The following is a 15708-nucleotide window of genomic DNA, read 5'->3' on the forward strand; positions in this document are numbered from 1 at the left end:
CTGGCTGGTACACTTGACTTCCCTCCGAGTTGAGGACAGTTGTGGTAACTTCATGGCTCCTTAACAGAGATCCAGGGAAGCCCACTGGAGGTGCTGAGACCAGGAAGGCTAGGCATCTTAAGTGAGCTAATTCCTGGTTTGTCTATGTCCTGGAGAAGCAGCAAGGAACGGAAGTGGAGATCCTGAATCCTGATGGTGGCAGGCAAGGAGAAGCCATAATTCTGCCCAGGTGCCATTGGTTCTTTGATGAAGCATGGAGCATAATTTCCTGTCTTCTCTCTTTTTATTACAAGGGATTAAACCCACGGGTGCTCATCCACTGAGCCACATCTGAGCCCTTTTTATAATTTTGAAATTTTGAGACAGGGTCTTTCACTAAGTTACCTAGGGCCTTGCTCAGTTTCTGAGGCTGACTTTGAACTTATGATCCTTCTGCATCAGCCTTTCCAGCTGCTGGTCCTGTCTACTCTTCAAGCCTAATTATTTCTAACAAGTGAGAATTTAAAATAATATTTTTAGGTGAAACACGCATAGAAGTTTAGAAAGACTGGTGGTGGTCTTTGCTCCGCATTTTCCCCCTTTGTACTTGTTCAAAAAAACAACTCCTTTAGCCTGAAGCCTTTGTGACTTTGAAACCACACATTGTGGAGAGAGCACTGTGGTCTGGGAGGCCACAGGGTTGAATTCTTCGGTCATCGCTGTGTCAGTCATCTCTGACTCTAGCAACCGCTGCCACTTATGCGAGCCTCTCTTTCCTTCTTTGTAAAGTGAAAGGTGTTTAAAATTCTTTGCAGTTATATTATTTTCCACTTCTAGTTGACACATGCAGTCCGGTCAGTGTATGTAAGCCAGGTCGAGAGTGATGGATGCTCAGTTGCTGACATTTCTGATAATGATGAAGCAAACCTTTTCTTCAGTTATTGGTAAACAAGACTAAACTGGTTCTGCAAAAAAGTTCACCCTCACAGGATCCTTTGAGTAAACCATATAAGAGGTTTTTTAGCTCATTTCTGCTGTTATCTGTTGGCAGTCTGGGGTGCATAGTTCTGTCTTTTTAAAAAACTCTCTTGACACTTGACTGGGGATCTGTGTAGTTTGTTATAATTGTGGCAAACATCATATCAGGCAGAGTTGATTTAGGGTCACAGAATCAAAGTTCTGTGGGTTGGTTATATCCTTTCCACGCCACTGGAGAAGGAAGTAATTGAAGTTGGAACTGACCTCAGTTCTCTCACCCCCACCTCATGCACCAGCACACACAAGACACTTTACTAGAATCTTTTCTCCAGATTCCAGAAATCTGTGACCAAACCTTTGGTCATGTTGTGCCTGGGTCCAGATAAGTAAGGGACAAGCAGCATAGGAAAGAATTGCTCTTCTTTCTTTATCTCTGGATGTCTAATAAAAACTGTTAAACCTTTAGAAGTTCACTAGAAATCTGACCTTGATCTTCAACCTTTAACTGTCTGTTAAAATCAATTTCAGAGATTACCAGTTTTGTGAGCTTAAATATGTTTGTGAAGATGATAAAGGGAAACATTTTAATAAAAGTTTTCTGGATACAAAGTTAATGAGAAGAAAATTTACACATTTTCTCAAGTTTATTTATTTATTTATTTATTAAAGTAAAGAATGACTTTCTGCAGCATGTGTGAGGCCCTGGATTATAATTCCCAGTACTGCCTGATACCACCCCCCAAAAACAAACAAAACAAACAAAAAAAGCCCCAAAAAACAAAAACAAAAAATCCCAAACCACAGAAACCAAACAACAGCAACCAAAACCCAGAAACAATCAGGAAGAATGACTGTTTTTTCATCAGGCTTCTTGCCTGGTCTGACTTCCCCTAAATGATGAGAGAAGGGAGGACTTGAAGATATATTTTTTTTACCATTTTGTAAGATATCCCCCCACCAGAAGCATAGAAGCATGAACTGTCTAGGAAAGTGCATATTGCAAAGGAAGCAGTTGGCACTGCAAGTCCAGATGACAAAGTGAGACTGAGGACTGGGAGGAAAATGAGCAAAAAGAGGAGGAGGAGGAGAAAGAAGAAATAAAGGGGAAAGAATGGCAGCTTTTAGAGTACAGATTGATAACTTGAGGGTCTCCAAGTGGAGGGTCAGTTCTTCATCATGAAAAATGGGTAAGGGCAGGTTTCTTGTTCCTCTAGTGTGTGATTTGAATTTGAGTTTGTGTTAGAAATAGTTGAGCTTTGTAGGAAATGAAGGGAAATGTTGCGGAGGTGGTTGACGTCTGGAGCTGACTTACAGAGAGATCTGTAGCTCACTGTTGGTCGCTGCTGGCTTTTGTGAGCAGGTGGTTTCTGATGGTTCCACTATGGAGCGCTTTTCCTACTTTTTGGGGATGTGCTTCTCATTAGACTGTGATGGAAGAGTTTTCAAGGGAAAGGAAAGTGCCCTTGCAGTTCTTGAATGAAGATCTGGTTTGTAGGGTGCAGTTCCTGAGTGTCCTCTTCCCTCAAGCCTATGTTTTGTAGCTTAAGTAAAAAACTTGAATCAGGGAATGAATCACATACAAAGTTCACAAAGCCCAAAGGAAAAGTGAAGTTCTCCTTAAGAGTTTGCTTTTAATAGACTGTAGCATATAACTCGGCAGAGAATGTTAGTGGCAAGTTGGGCTTGTTTTGATCATTTCTGGAAACTAGAAAATAAATTTAATACATTCCAAATTTTGTGAAAATGATTAGGAAGGTATGTCCTTTTTTTCTCCTTTTGTTTAATTAGACTTATAGTATGGAGAATGTAAAAAAAGCAACTTAATTCCCTACATAAGTATCTGCAATACCATAACCATAATCATAGTTTAATGACACATGTATGTGTTGCTACTTTGCCATGTTTAATCTTGAATTTTCCTGAAGCATGCAAAAACTTAAGAATGTAAGTTGCCCTAACAACCTGAATGTTGAAAAGAAACCACAAATTGACTTACACATATCTTGATCACTAATATATAAAATATATTTACCATTTACATATGCAGTCATGTGTCACTTAACAACAGGCACATTATGAAAAATGCATTGTTGGTTGAGCACCACAGAATGTGTCTCATACACCCCTCAGTGGTATAGCCTACTACCCATCTAGCTATGTGATGTGGCTTGTTGCTTCTGGTTTCAAACATGTGCAGCCTGCTACTGTACTAAATACTGTAGGCACATTAACAGAGTGGTAAGTGGTAGTGTATTTTAAATGTATTAACATTGAAAAGATGCAATAAGAATGCAGGCTGATAGGAATTTTTCAGCTCCATTATCTTTTTGTGAGTGTATGTGTGGGGGTGTATTGGGGATTGAACTCGGCGCACTTGACCACTGAGCCACATCCCCAGCCCTATTTTGTATTTTATTTAGAGACAAAGTCTCACTGAGTTGTTTAGTGCCTTGCTTTTGCTTGTGATCCTCCTGCCTCAGCCTCCGGAGCTGCTGGGATTACAGGCATGCGCCACAAATGTATTCTTAAGTTGTTTTTGTAAGTGTTGATTTATGTAGCCTATTCATGTGAGATTAAACATGTACAAAGATAATCCACAGGTTTAGTGCTAAGATTGTGCCTGACACTGCTCAGAATTTGTTTATTCTTACCAGTTGATCCAGTCCCCTTTGACAACCCCTCTCGGGCTGATCATGTTGAAGACGACTTCGGAAGAGCTAGCTTGTCCCCGTGAAGATCTCAGCGTGGCTCGGAAGGAGGAGTTGCGGAAGCTGCTGCTGGACCAGGTGCAGACGGTGCTTGGGCTTCTGACAGGTGAGCACTTTGGTGGCACCCAGGAACAGGGGCCTGAGACAGATACACAGAACTCAGGCCTGAAGTTTGAGCTGTTTCTGAAACTGAGCATAAAACTGGAAAGAATTCAGTGCTTCCCAGCACCCACAGCCCAGTGTCTGGCACATGGTAGGACTCCAGATAGATTCATAACTTAATTTTCTAATAGTCTCTCTTTGAGTGGTCCTCACTATTACTATGACTCACGACATAGAGTCCAGATCACAGAATTTGATTGAAATGCTGATACTATAGTGTAAGTAAGGTGGGTGGGAAGCACTTTTTAAAAAATAATTTGAATTTAAGATCAGGAGAAGTTGAAGGATTCGGAAGACATAAAATTTTCTCATTCTGTTTTGGGAGATGAGACAGGTATGGAATCGGCCCCTTGTGCCCTGAGTTGTAGTTGTACGTAGCTTTTCACCTTGTCTGTTTGATTGGAGCCTCATGACTTGTGAAGGGTGAGAGTGAACAGGAAGCAGCCCCGCAGGGAGACAGGAGGATGAGGGAGAGTGGAGCATGGGAGTGCTGAGGGCCGGGGCTGCTGCGGTGTTGGCACCCACTCAGTAGAGGTGTGTGTCGTGCCAGTCCCAGGTCCTGAGTGCCCGGACCTGGGTTTGCTACTTGAAGGAGTGTTGTAGTCGAAAGAAGAGATCTTGTCTCCAACTCCTGAACTCCAGATTTCTTCTTGGATGTTCAGAATTTTTTCTTCATATGTTCTCTTAAGTACTGGCATGTGTGGACACTTAAAATTCACTGATACAATGATTAAGAGTGAACTTGTCATTTGTCCCTTCATCTTTCCCTAAATCCCAGGTGGAAGCTCAAACCTAGAGCATTTATCCACTCAGAGCATACTTGCTGACACCCTACCTAGGTGCTCCATTTGTAGTTAGGGACCTCATATTATAGCTCTGTGTCCTATGCCTACCTGCATTTTAAATATTTTAAGGTGAGTTATAATTCACATTTCATAACTTTTACCACTTTAAAATGCAACAGTCCCAGTGGATTTTAGTGTACTCACAGGTTGTGCAGCCAATCACCACTAACTGTAGAACACTTTCATCATCCCAGAAAGACACCCTGTGCCCATCAGTAGTCACTGCTGTTCTCTCTTCCCATTCCTTTGGAAACCATGAATCTACTTTCTGTTGATGGATTTGCCTGTTTTAGATTTCGCATAAAATGGAATCATAATATACAACTTTTTGTGTCAGTTTTCTTTCACTTAACATCTTTTCAAAAGATTTATTCATGTTGTAACGTTGAATATTATGAGGAGAAAGTATTTTCATAAGCCTCCGTGAAAATCTTTTGTTCCAGGTTCTGTAGGTACACAAATAATACAGTTCTTGCCCTCATCAGGGAGAGGCAAAGAAGCTCAGTTAAAAAACAGTGTTGTAGGGTGAATAGAGGTGTGTTTCACGTGCACACAAAACTGAGCAGGCAGGGAGACTTCCTGGAAGAGGTGACAGCTGAGTGGAATTCTGAGGGCCAGCCAGGTGGCAGTTAGTCTGGAGGAAAAATCAGTTTGGAATTTGGAAGAGGAGTGCAGGTCAGAAGTTGAGAAAGAGGTCACCTGTTGGAGGAACAGCGGGTGATTTGGGCGATGTAGGCTTGTGTGTGGGGTGGGCTGATGACTGGGATGGGTGGGGTGAGCGGAGGCCTGTTCATAGGTGAGGAAGTACGAGGATTAGTGGTAGGTTTTGGTGGGGAAGAAAAGTTGAGTTTGGGACTTTCAAGTGGTGGTGTTCGGGAAGCAGTTGGATACGCAGGACTGAGTGAACGCCTTGCCTTGTTTCCACATCCCTGTCATGTCGTGGAGTCAGTGTATGTAGTTAGGGCTGAGTTTTGACCTGAGAGAGTGACTTCAGAGACTTCACTGTGTCTTGTTGCCAGGGATCTAGGTGAGTTACTCCAGCTGAGAGGGTAAAAGGAGAGGACAGAGGGCCAATGAGAGGACCTGGGAAAGACAGGTGGTTAGTGATGGATGGTAGAGATGGTGAAAGAGGTAGAATCTTATCAAGAAACCAGAGAAAATCGAGAAAATGATGGCACCATGGTCTCAGAGAACAGTTTGGGCAGTGCCTAGACCACCATGGGGCAGTAAAGAAAGATGAGGTTTAGAGTAACCTGGAGAGGACAGAGCAACCAGATGGCCTTGGCACATAGCAAGGTTGGAGGAAATAGTGGGAGAAGCCATGTGGCAAGGTCGGGTGAAGCAGTAGAGGTCCTGAGTGAGGCCAGTACTCTTCCAGAAGGCAGTTGGAGGCGAAGCAGAGAGGCACAGCCATCAACTTGAGGGAACATGTGGTTAAGAGCTGTTTAAATACTGAAGTTTGATTAAAGCTATCAATAAATCATCTTTTTTTTTTTTTTTTTTTTTTTTGGCCTGGGGATTTAACCCAGGGGTGCTTTACCACTGAGCTATATCCTGAACCCTTTTTAATTTTTTAATTTTGAGACAAGCTCTCACTAAGTTGCTGAGGCTAACCTAAAGCTTGTGATCCTCCTGCCTGAGCCTCCCAAGTCACTGGAATTACAGGCGTGTGCCCCATACCTAGCTTCAAAAGTCACTTTTGAAAATTTGATTTTTATGCGCTGGACTTTATCTGTTTCTTACACTCGGCTTCTCTTCTCTTATAGGTATCTTGGAGACTGTCTGGGACAAACACAGTGTTACTGCTGCCACTCCACCACCATCCCCGACCTCAGGAGAAAGTGGTACGGGCCGCGTCCAGCTATAGCATTCCTCTCCTTGAACACAGTTGGGTGTCTCAGCAGGGCCTTGTACACATGCTCGTTCTTCCCTAATCTATTTTGGTTTCTCTGCCTCTGCTGTCTGAGTGGCTGGCTTTCTGCTACTTTCTTTGGTGCTTGTGCTTCCTAATAGGATTTTGTAAAACACATTCACTTCTTTCTTGCCCATGTGAAAGTGGCACCTGTGATCTTCTGTCATTCACCTCTGTTTCTGTCAGGGTGTAACTGTTGCCCCTCCTAGTTTGTGGCCCTCTTTGTTTTTCTCTCTTTCTCAAATGGTATGACTGTGTTGCTTGTGCTGAAGTGGGCATGAGCCTGTGGGCGTCACAGATCTACCCCTTCTGTAGGGTGGAGGCAGCCTGAAGGGGAGAATGTCGAGCTCTATCTTCCCAGTTGCACTGGTGCAAAAGTCACGTTAGCCAGGGTAGACTGGGGACCAGTGTGCAGTAGTCAGCACTCAATTTACATTGGTTAAGAGTAATTCAGTAAAGCATATTTGCAGTGGTTATTAAATACTTCACGGGTAGCTAGTTATTGTCCACAGTTACATCTGTTTCAAGAGTCATCTAAATATCTGCTTCAGCAGCCATTGAGTACTTTCAAGGATGGATAGAAAGAGGAAATTGTGTATGAGCAGAAACTTTGTTTCTAAATGCTTCTGTTTACACTGAATGATCACAGATGATGTTCAAGTAAGTACATCCTGTCAGTGGTACATATTTCTTCCTTTACTGTAAAGTTGATGTGGCTAATGAGAAGTATTTCCACATCTTTCTGTCTTACCCCAGGGAAATGGACTGTTGAATGCAGACATCTCTAAGCCCAGGCTGTTTCATATAACCTGTTGCTGATATGTGGAAGTTGAAATTCTTGCAGTTATTGGAGAATTGAAAACATATCATGAGTTTTGAGAACTACTGATAGTACTCTGTCTCAAATTGCATTTATCATACTTGGATTAAAAACTTAAGACATTTATCATACTACTTAGATGAAAAACTATTACAGAGAGTCCTAGAGTATTTCAGAAGCCCATGACAATTTCAGCTTTAGTTGTACTTGGTGGCAAAACCATCATTCTTGATTTGGGTGTTTGAAGTGGCTCAGTAGATTTGTGTTTTGCTGTGTTTGAAGGATTAAAGAAAAATTTGCAAGTGATGCATAGATTTGATTTTATAAAATTGCACACTTTGTAGCATCCTACTCTTTGCCTAGTTTTAAAATTTGTCATTTCATTTAAATGTGGTTTGCAAAGGTTAGTTATTTTGAATTAGATTTGTCTTTAGATAATGGAATACTAGCCAGCGTCTAGTTTAGGTTAGCCTCAGCTGTTTACTGCAGTAAAATCGACTTGTTTTTCTGAGATCACTTTCCAGCACCATGAGCTGTGTGTTTTAGTTGGCTTTGTTCAGGTATGTTCTGATAGACTTGATTTTCCTTGGGGTCAGGTTGGGGAATATCAGATCATACAAATCAAAAATATGTGCTTGCGTGTTTTATGGGTTGCCTAGGTTATGCTTATGAGTTTAGGTGAAGTAACCTGATATTCTGTATAACAAAACCTAAACACACTGGTATTTGCTTCTTGGGAATTGCCATTTAGATTGCTATTTGATTTTTTTGAAGTCCTGAATTTTAGTATTTGAGAAAAAGCTAAAGAATTTGAGGCTTTTCTTTCTTTTTCTTTTTAGGGGGTGGGGATCATGGGGAGTTAAGTAAGCTTTTAAACTGGTTTACTTCCTCTTTTTTTGTTTTTTAAAGAATTGCATGTTCATTTGTTATGTTTTTTTTCTCTTTATAATTGTACATGAGGTCATCAGATCTTGCTCCATTATTTGGACAGTGCTGATGATTTAATCAATGTTTATTTTTGCTGCTCAACTATCTTAGTGCATTTAAGACCAAGTAAAGCTTTCTGAAAACTCTTTAGCTTTCTTAACCCGGTAATCTCAGTCTTATAGAGGAAATTCATTCTGAGAAACTTCAAGGCCAACAAATAAACCGAATAAATTACTTAGCACACCCCATCAGCAGTGCCTGTCCTGCCTGAAGTCTGTGTCACTCCCAGTCAGATTTAGGAACCTCCTTAGGCTTTTGGTCCCCCTGTTCCCACTCCTGGGTGCTGAGGATTGAACCCAAGTCCTTGCACATGCTGACCAAGTCAGTGCTTTCCCGCTGAGCTCTGGTTATCTACCATATACTTTCTTTTGATAGAATTTTCAGTTTGGTCATTGTTGAAGAAGGTCCCTTTAGCAGCTACTGTAACAGCCTGGATGTAGAGAAGAGTTTGAAGGGCTGTGTGTGGTTCATTTCTCAGAGTAATTCCCCAGCTCATTGCCTTTCCTCCTGATCCTTTTACCGTGGTGGTCACTCCCTGTGCTAGACCAGATGGTGGTTTTTCTTTCATTTACAAACAAGGGAACTGGGGCTTCTGGAGGTCACTTGCTAGAGATCACATGCCTAGTGAGTGGTGGGACTGAACCCATTGTTCCAAAGTCTGGACACACAGTCTGTGTCCTAACTTTGCCTTCTTGGTCACTTTCACCACTTCTGATGGTATCTTCTTTCTACTGGTTTGAGTTCTGACCTTGCTATTTACTGTGTGACCTTGATCTGCTCCTTTTATCTTCTCTGACCATTGATGTCCTCAGCTATAAAAAGAGGTTAACTACCTCTGAGGATAAATGGGAGAAGGAAGATGTGGAGAGAGTTTTCCACCCAGGGTGGCTGTTCCTTCTTACTGCACTTTGTGGCCTGTGCCTCTTAGTTTCCTCTCATCTGCATGTCTTCTTCTTTGGACAAATGACTCTTTCCCACTTGCATTTCTTTGTACATTTGCAAATCTTTTCACATATCTCATATAAGCTATCTGCAGAAAGGCAAGACTCAGGAGGGTCACCCACAACTCTTGTGATTCCCATATTCTTCTCCCAGGGGCTCCTTGAATAGAGTATTCCTTTTATTGAGTTGAGGCTACCGTCAAAGTAGTGGTTCTTAACTGGGACGTTTTGCCCTGCAAGGAACATTTGACAGTGTCTGGAGAAGTTTTTGGTTAACACAGCTGGAGAAATGCTGCTGGCATCTAGGGCATGGAGGCAGGGATGCTGCTTAACATCCTTCCGTGCACAGGACACCAAAGAATTGTGTAGCCTAAAATGTCAGTAGTGCTGAGGTTGAGAAACCCTGAGTAAGTAAATACAGAACTGAATAGAAACATGAACTTTAGTAAGTTAAGGGCAAAAACAAAACAAAACACCTGAGTGGAATTTTACTCAAAGCATCCAAGTCTATAAATGCATTATACTTGTCCACATACCTCTTTGGGCTTGGGTGCATATTGCTGCCAGGATGTGACCCAATTCAGTGAAGATGAAGTCACCCATAGGTTTTATAAGCAAGGTGTTTGCTTACATAGAGAGCTTGGTAAAGCTGTCTTTTGCACTGTAATTGTTACAGCACAAGGCAGGGTTTCTGTTCTTTGGTGACTCTGTCCATTTTGATTACAGTATAATATAATTTTTTTGTTTGTTTGTTTTTGTTTTTGCCCTGGGGATTGAACCCAGGGGCACATTACCACTCCCAGTGTTTTTTATTTATTTAGTTTTAAATTTTGAGACAACGTCTGGCTAAGTTGCTGAGGCTATCCTTGAACTTGGGATCCTCCTGCTTTAGCCTCCTGAGTTGTAGGGAATACAGACATGTGCTGCCACCCTAGGCTTATAGTATAACTTGAAAAACTCTCCCATAATCTACTAAAATACCTTGCCTTATTTAAGTGAATTATATATATAAAATATATGTTATGTATACACACACACACACGCATACGCATGTATACATATTTTCCTTTTTTTTTTTTTATTGTATACAAATGGGATACATGTTGTCATATTTTCCTTTTGAATGCAGGGTCTTGCTATGTTGTCCAGGTTGATCTTAAACTCCTGGGCTCAAGGGATCCTTCTGCTTTAGTCTCCCAAGTAACTGGGACTACAGTTGCTTCTCTGCACCTAGCCCTTAAAATAATTTTTATTGAGAAACAATGTTAAAATGTTCTTTCTTTGAGGAGATTAAAAAAGCCCCAGATTATTTCTGTCTACGTAAATAATTTTGCTTTGCATGATCCCATTCTATATTTGTTCTTGTGTGTATATCTACAGTTGCAGTTATGATATATGAATATTATTTTACATGTGACTTTAAATCATGCATATTTTTCCATATTATTACGTTTCTCACTATTCATTTTTCCTGGGTACATAATTGTTCCAGTAACAAACCTTTTGGAAAGGAACATTGGCTTTGCATTCAGATGTAATATCAGTTTTATTTCTCTTTCTTAATAGCTGAGGGACTGGGGAACCCTGATCCATCTATGCCCAGGTTATTCTAACAGTCCTTACATGTAGATATTAAATTTCTACCTTAAAGCTATTAAAATGAGAAATGACATTAAAGGAAAATATGAGAATGTGCATGTAAAGTTGTCAGTATGGGGCTGTAGGACCAAGCAAATAAAAATAAATAGTACTCTCAGGAGTCCCTGAGAAAATTCTTCTGAGCCACAGAATAGGGATGATCTTTTTTTTTTGGGTGGGGGGGGGGGGTTTGCTGGGAATTGTACCAGGGCCTTGTGCATGCAAGGCAAGCACTCTATGAACTGAGGTCCCAGCCCTAGGCACAATTTTTTAAATCCACTTTTAACCCAGTTATTAAAAAATAACAAAGCCCTTATATAATGGCTGAGGAGATTGAGACTGAGAAAGGTTAACTGACTTGTTCATATTTACACAACTAAAGTAGAAGCTCTTGATAGGCACCTCTGGAGGTCCCCAAAACCCTTTTTAGAGGGTCTCAAAGGTCAGAAATATATTCACAGAAATCCTAAGACATTGTTGTTTTTAGTCATCTTATGAGTTCACAGAATAATAAAATGTTCAGATTCTACGGGGCAATTAGCCTTTAAAGAAATTACTTTTAATATAATACTAAAGAGTAACTCCTGTCTTCTGAAAAGGCATCTTTTTCAATTGTACATCTGTGTGAAGCTGAATCTTCATATGTATCAATGAAAACAATATATTGCAACAGATTAAATGCAGAAGTAGATGTGAGAATCTAGCTATCTTAAGGAAATTTCTAAAACTGTAAAAATGATACTTTTTCACTAATATTTTGAGTAAAACAGTTTTTTTCCATTTAAAAATGATCTTTGTGCTAATGTTTGCTATTTAAGTAAATTAAATATTTAAAAAGTTCTCTAATTTCCATTTGGCCAGTATCCATAGAAATAGCTCATAAATAAAAGCTCTTTGGGATTGTCAATAATTTTTAAAAGTGTGAAGGAGTTCTGAGACTCAAACATTTGAGACCTGTTGCTATAAAGTATAAAATGTGAAAATTCACAGTATTCTATATGGTAATAAAATCAAATTATATTTGGTAATCTTTCCAGATTTTTCTCTGTACGCAAAGATAAGACAGATTAGACTGAATAAAGACAGTGATATAATACATTTTAATAAAAACAATTTTAGTTTTACTTGGATTCAACAGGAGTCATTAAACTGAAGGAATTGCTGACCTTGAGATGTTTTATCCATGGATACATTTCTAAAAGATATCTCTAAGGGTAAGATTATGAAAACCCATTTCTTAGTACAGGTATTAATTTAAGACTGTGTTTTGGGGCATCTTCCTTGTGAAAGATGGGAAAGGCTGCTCAGTGCCTTGAATAATTTCTTTAGTCTTGGTTGCATATTTGAGTGCAGGCATCAGGTCTTTTGAAAGGTACCCCGGTTGATCTCTTATTGCAGCTCAAAACAAAAACAAAAACCAGAGTTTTATTTGTGAATCCTTGAAAAGTCTTGGAGTCCACAGGGGTCCCTAGAGCAGACTGCGATTTGGTGCTATGGAGCACATCTGTAGTCCCAGCTTCTTGGAAGGCTGAGTTAGGAGGATTTCTTTGAGCCTAGGAGTTGGAGATCAGTCCGGACAACACAGCAAGAGCCAGTTGCGCAAAACAAACCAAAATCAAAGAAACCAACCTTTCAGAACTGAGGCTTTTGTAGTAATGCTTATATTTAAAAAAAAAAAAAAAGTTAAGTGCAGATTGTGTATTTAATCATATTGCATAGTTTTTAGCACTTGTCACTGATGAATGTAAGGCCTCACTCATTACTTTTTAAAAATATTTTATAGAGCATACTTTTAAAAATTTTTTTTTTTTAGTTGTTGGTGGACCTTTATTTTTATTTTATTTATTTATTTATTTATATGTGGTGCTGAGAATCAAACTCAGTGCCTCACACATGCTAGGCAAGCGCTCTACCACTGAGCCACAATCCCAGCCCTTGCTCCTTGCTTTTTATGTATTCCATTTCATCACCCTCTGCCTTCCCCCTTCCCACAGTGAACAGCCATTTTAATGTATAAAATGTGTATCTTTTTTTGGTAACACATTCTTGTAAAAACTTAATGGTTTCCATGTATTTTAATATATGCAGTGTGGTGATACTGTAATTGTTTGACTTTTTATTCAGTAATCTCTTTTGAAGGTCCTAGCTTTGGCCTCTGCTTTTTTTGCATCCCCAGCATCTTACCTATGTTCTCCGTCCAGGGAGGAACCTGGATGGACTCTTAACTGCCCTGGCTCACCCACCTGTCCCCACACAGAGCAGTGTGAAGGTTGCTTTGAGAACAGGCAGGGGTGGGGGGGGGGGGGATGGCCAGGTGATGGATGTGAATGTTACCAGGGTTCCAGGGCATCTGGTCCCTCTACACAGTGTCTGTTGTCCTGCCAGTGTTGCCTGAATGTTCTTCTCTCCAATCCTCGTCCTTTGAACTTGGCATTCTCCAACATTCTTATTCTTCTCTCTTTCCTTTTAATTTGCATTTTCAGATTATTAATTTGATATCTCTTTATATGCTGGTCATCCTTTTGCATTTCTTCTCCTGCGAATGATCTCTTAAGATGCACTGGTTGTCTTTATATTGGGCTGGTACTTAACTGATGTCAGCATTTTTCTTGTTTATTAAGATAGATTTAAAGTAGAAATAGATTTTAGTTGTCCTTGATATTAGAAATTATGACCATCTTCTTGTAGTCTTTATCTGCCTGGTCACATTTCTGTCATGTTTTCATTGATTAGTAGGAGATTTGATATTGGATATCATGAAAGCCTTTTTTAAATTTTTAGGTGACTTACTGAGTAACCTATTGCAAAGTCCTAGTTCAGCCAAACTGTTGAATCAGCCAATTCCCATCCTCGATGCGGAGAGTGAGTATATTTGTTCCCTGGCCTTGGAGTGCCTGGCCCACCTCTTCAGTTGGATTCCTCTGTCTGCCAGCATCACCCCGTCCCTCCTCACCACCATCTTCCACTTCGCGCGCTTTGGCTGTGACATCCGGGCCAGAAAGATGGCATCAGTGAATGGCAGCAGCCAGAACTGTGTCTTGGGTCAGGAACGTGGCCGGCTTGGGGTCCTGGCCATGTCCTGCATCAATGAACTCATGTCCAAGAACTGTGTGCCTATGGAATTTGAGGAGTATTTACTGCGTATGTTCCAGCAGACTTTCTACCTCCTGCAGAAAATCACCAAGGATAACAATGCCCACACAGTGAAGAGCAGGCTAGAAGAGCTCGATGAGAGGTAATGAAAACAGGTTGTGTCCTGAGAAAGGCCCTTGGCCAGTTACCACGCTGTGCTGCATAGTGTCTGTAATCCCCTTTGGTTTCAGAATGTGGGGCTCCTGGTGAGGAACAGAAAGGTAGGTGTGTACCAGTAAGTCCGAGATGAGTTGGAAGGGCTAGGGTGGTTCAGGGAAATGAGTTGATGTGAAAAGTGATGGTGGATTGTGTAGGTTTGTTGTTTTTCTTTCCCCGTCCATTTCCGTCTTCCCTTCCACTGCTCTTCCCCCTCTTCCTCACTATTTGCCTGCAGGTCTGAGGTGGTACAGGAACTGAGACCGCTGCTCCTGCGTAGGCAAGAACAGAAGAGGTCCATGGAGGTACAGCAGTCACAGTCCCCCTTCCTCACTTGGTGTTGCTTGTCAGTTTTTTACTATTCAACTTTTTCAAGTGAACATCTTCCAGTGTAAATGTATAGGATTGTTGTTACTGTGAGTTTACACAAAAGACGTGTCCAACAAAAAGATAGGAGAGATATTAATGTAGGTCCAAGTTAATGTGGCACACACCTATTTTGCTTTCTTATGGTTCCCTGGGATGGAGCCTAAAATTGCCCAGGCCCCATTTTTCTTAAAGTACTTTAGAATACATCCTTTTTTTTTTTTTTTTTTTTTTGTGGTGCTGGGGATTGAATCCAGGGCCTTGTGTTTTCGAGGACAGCACTCTATCAACTGAGCTATCTCCCCAGCCCCCTTAAAGTACTTTAAAAGATGACTTCATCGCAGTAGACAGAGGCAGTGATCATTATTTCCTTTGCAGATGATGTCATTTATGTATCTTACATCTTGCATTAACATGATGGAAACATTATGAATAATCTTGAAAAATCGTGTTGACTGTTTAGAAACATCCAAGTTGATAATTTTATTGAATTAGAAAATATTTATAACTTGCCTAACAATAAAAGTTATTAATATCTTAATCAGTTTTCTTTGGACTGTTGTTACTAAGTTATGCAGAGTTAAACTATTTCCTTTTTCTTTGAATAACTCACAGAATAGAAAGGCAGCTGCCTAAAGTTAAGAAAGTTTCATGCTTTTTAAATTGGACAGTTTTAACTGTTTCTAAAGTTTAAAAAATTGATACATAAGATTATTTTGGTTTGGTTCATTGTAAACAAGCTTTGTGTGGCATTTCCTTTGTATAAATACAGAAACTCATGGTATGGTATATTTTTTTCGTAACTTGATAATTTTTCCATATGAACACAGAGGTTTTAGTAATTCACACAATTTCATGACCTTTCTAGTTTTGGTTAAGAAAGTCTGTCTGTCTCCATATGTTAATAAAATGTAGCTGCTTGTACCAACCATCGGTATCAGTTGTTTGACTTTTCCTTGAGGCACAGCGTAATCACACACACTGTTATGACTTATGTCCAGATGGTATAGAAATGCCTTCATGGATTATCCGTGTACTGATTTTGTTCCATGTAACTTTTGTGCTCTTGGTTTTATATTTTAAT

The 15708-nt window shown here is 40.3% G+C and overlaps 1 protein-coding gene across 3 annotated transcripts in view; it reads left to right on the forward strand.

Moving 5' to 3' along the window:
* The window catches only part of Xpo6 (exportin 6), a 101514-nt gene that overhangs the window by 38455 nt on the left and 47351 nt on the right, over positions 1 to 15708 (forward strand). For all 3 annotated transcript variants that reach the window (XM_047533193.1, XM_047533191.1, XM_047533192.1), the window contains 3 exons: positions 3612 to 3771; positions 6439 to 6516; positions 13752 to 14205. In XM_047533193.1, coding sequence (XP_047389149.1) covers positions 3612 to 3771; positions 6439 to 6516; positions 13752 to 14205 — 692 coding nt within the window. The remainder of the gene's footprint in view (positions 1 to 3611; positions 3772 to 6438; positions 6517 to 13751; positions 14206 to 15708) is intronic.

The sequence above is a fragment of the Sciurus carolinensis genome, chromosome 18, assembly GCF_902686445.1.
Source record: "Sciurus carolinensis chromosome 18, mSciCar1.2, whole genome shotgun sequence".
In the NCBI taxonomy this organism is placed as follows: domain Eukaryota; kingdom Metazoa; phylum Chordata; class Mammalia; order Rodentia; family Sciuridae; genus Sciurus; species Sciurus carolinensis.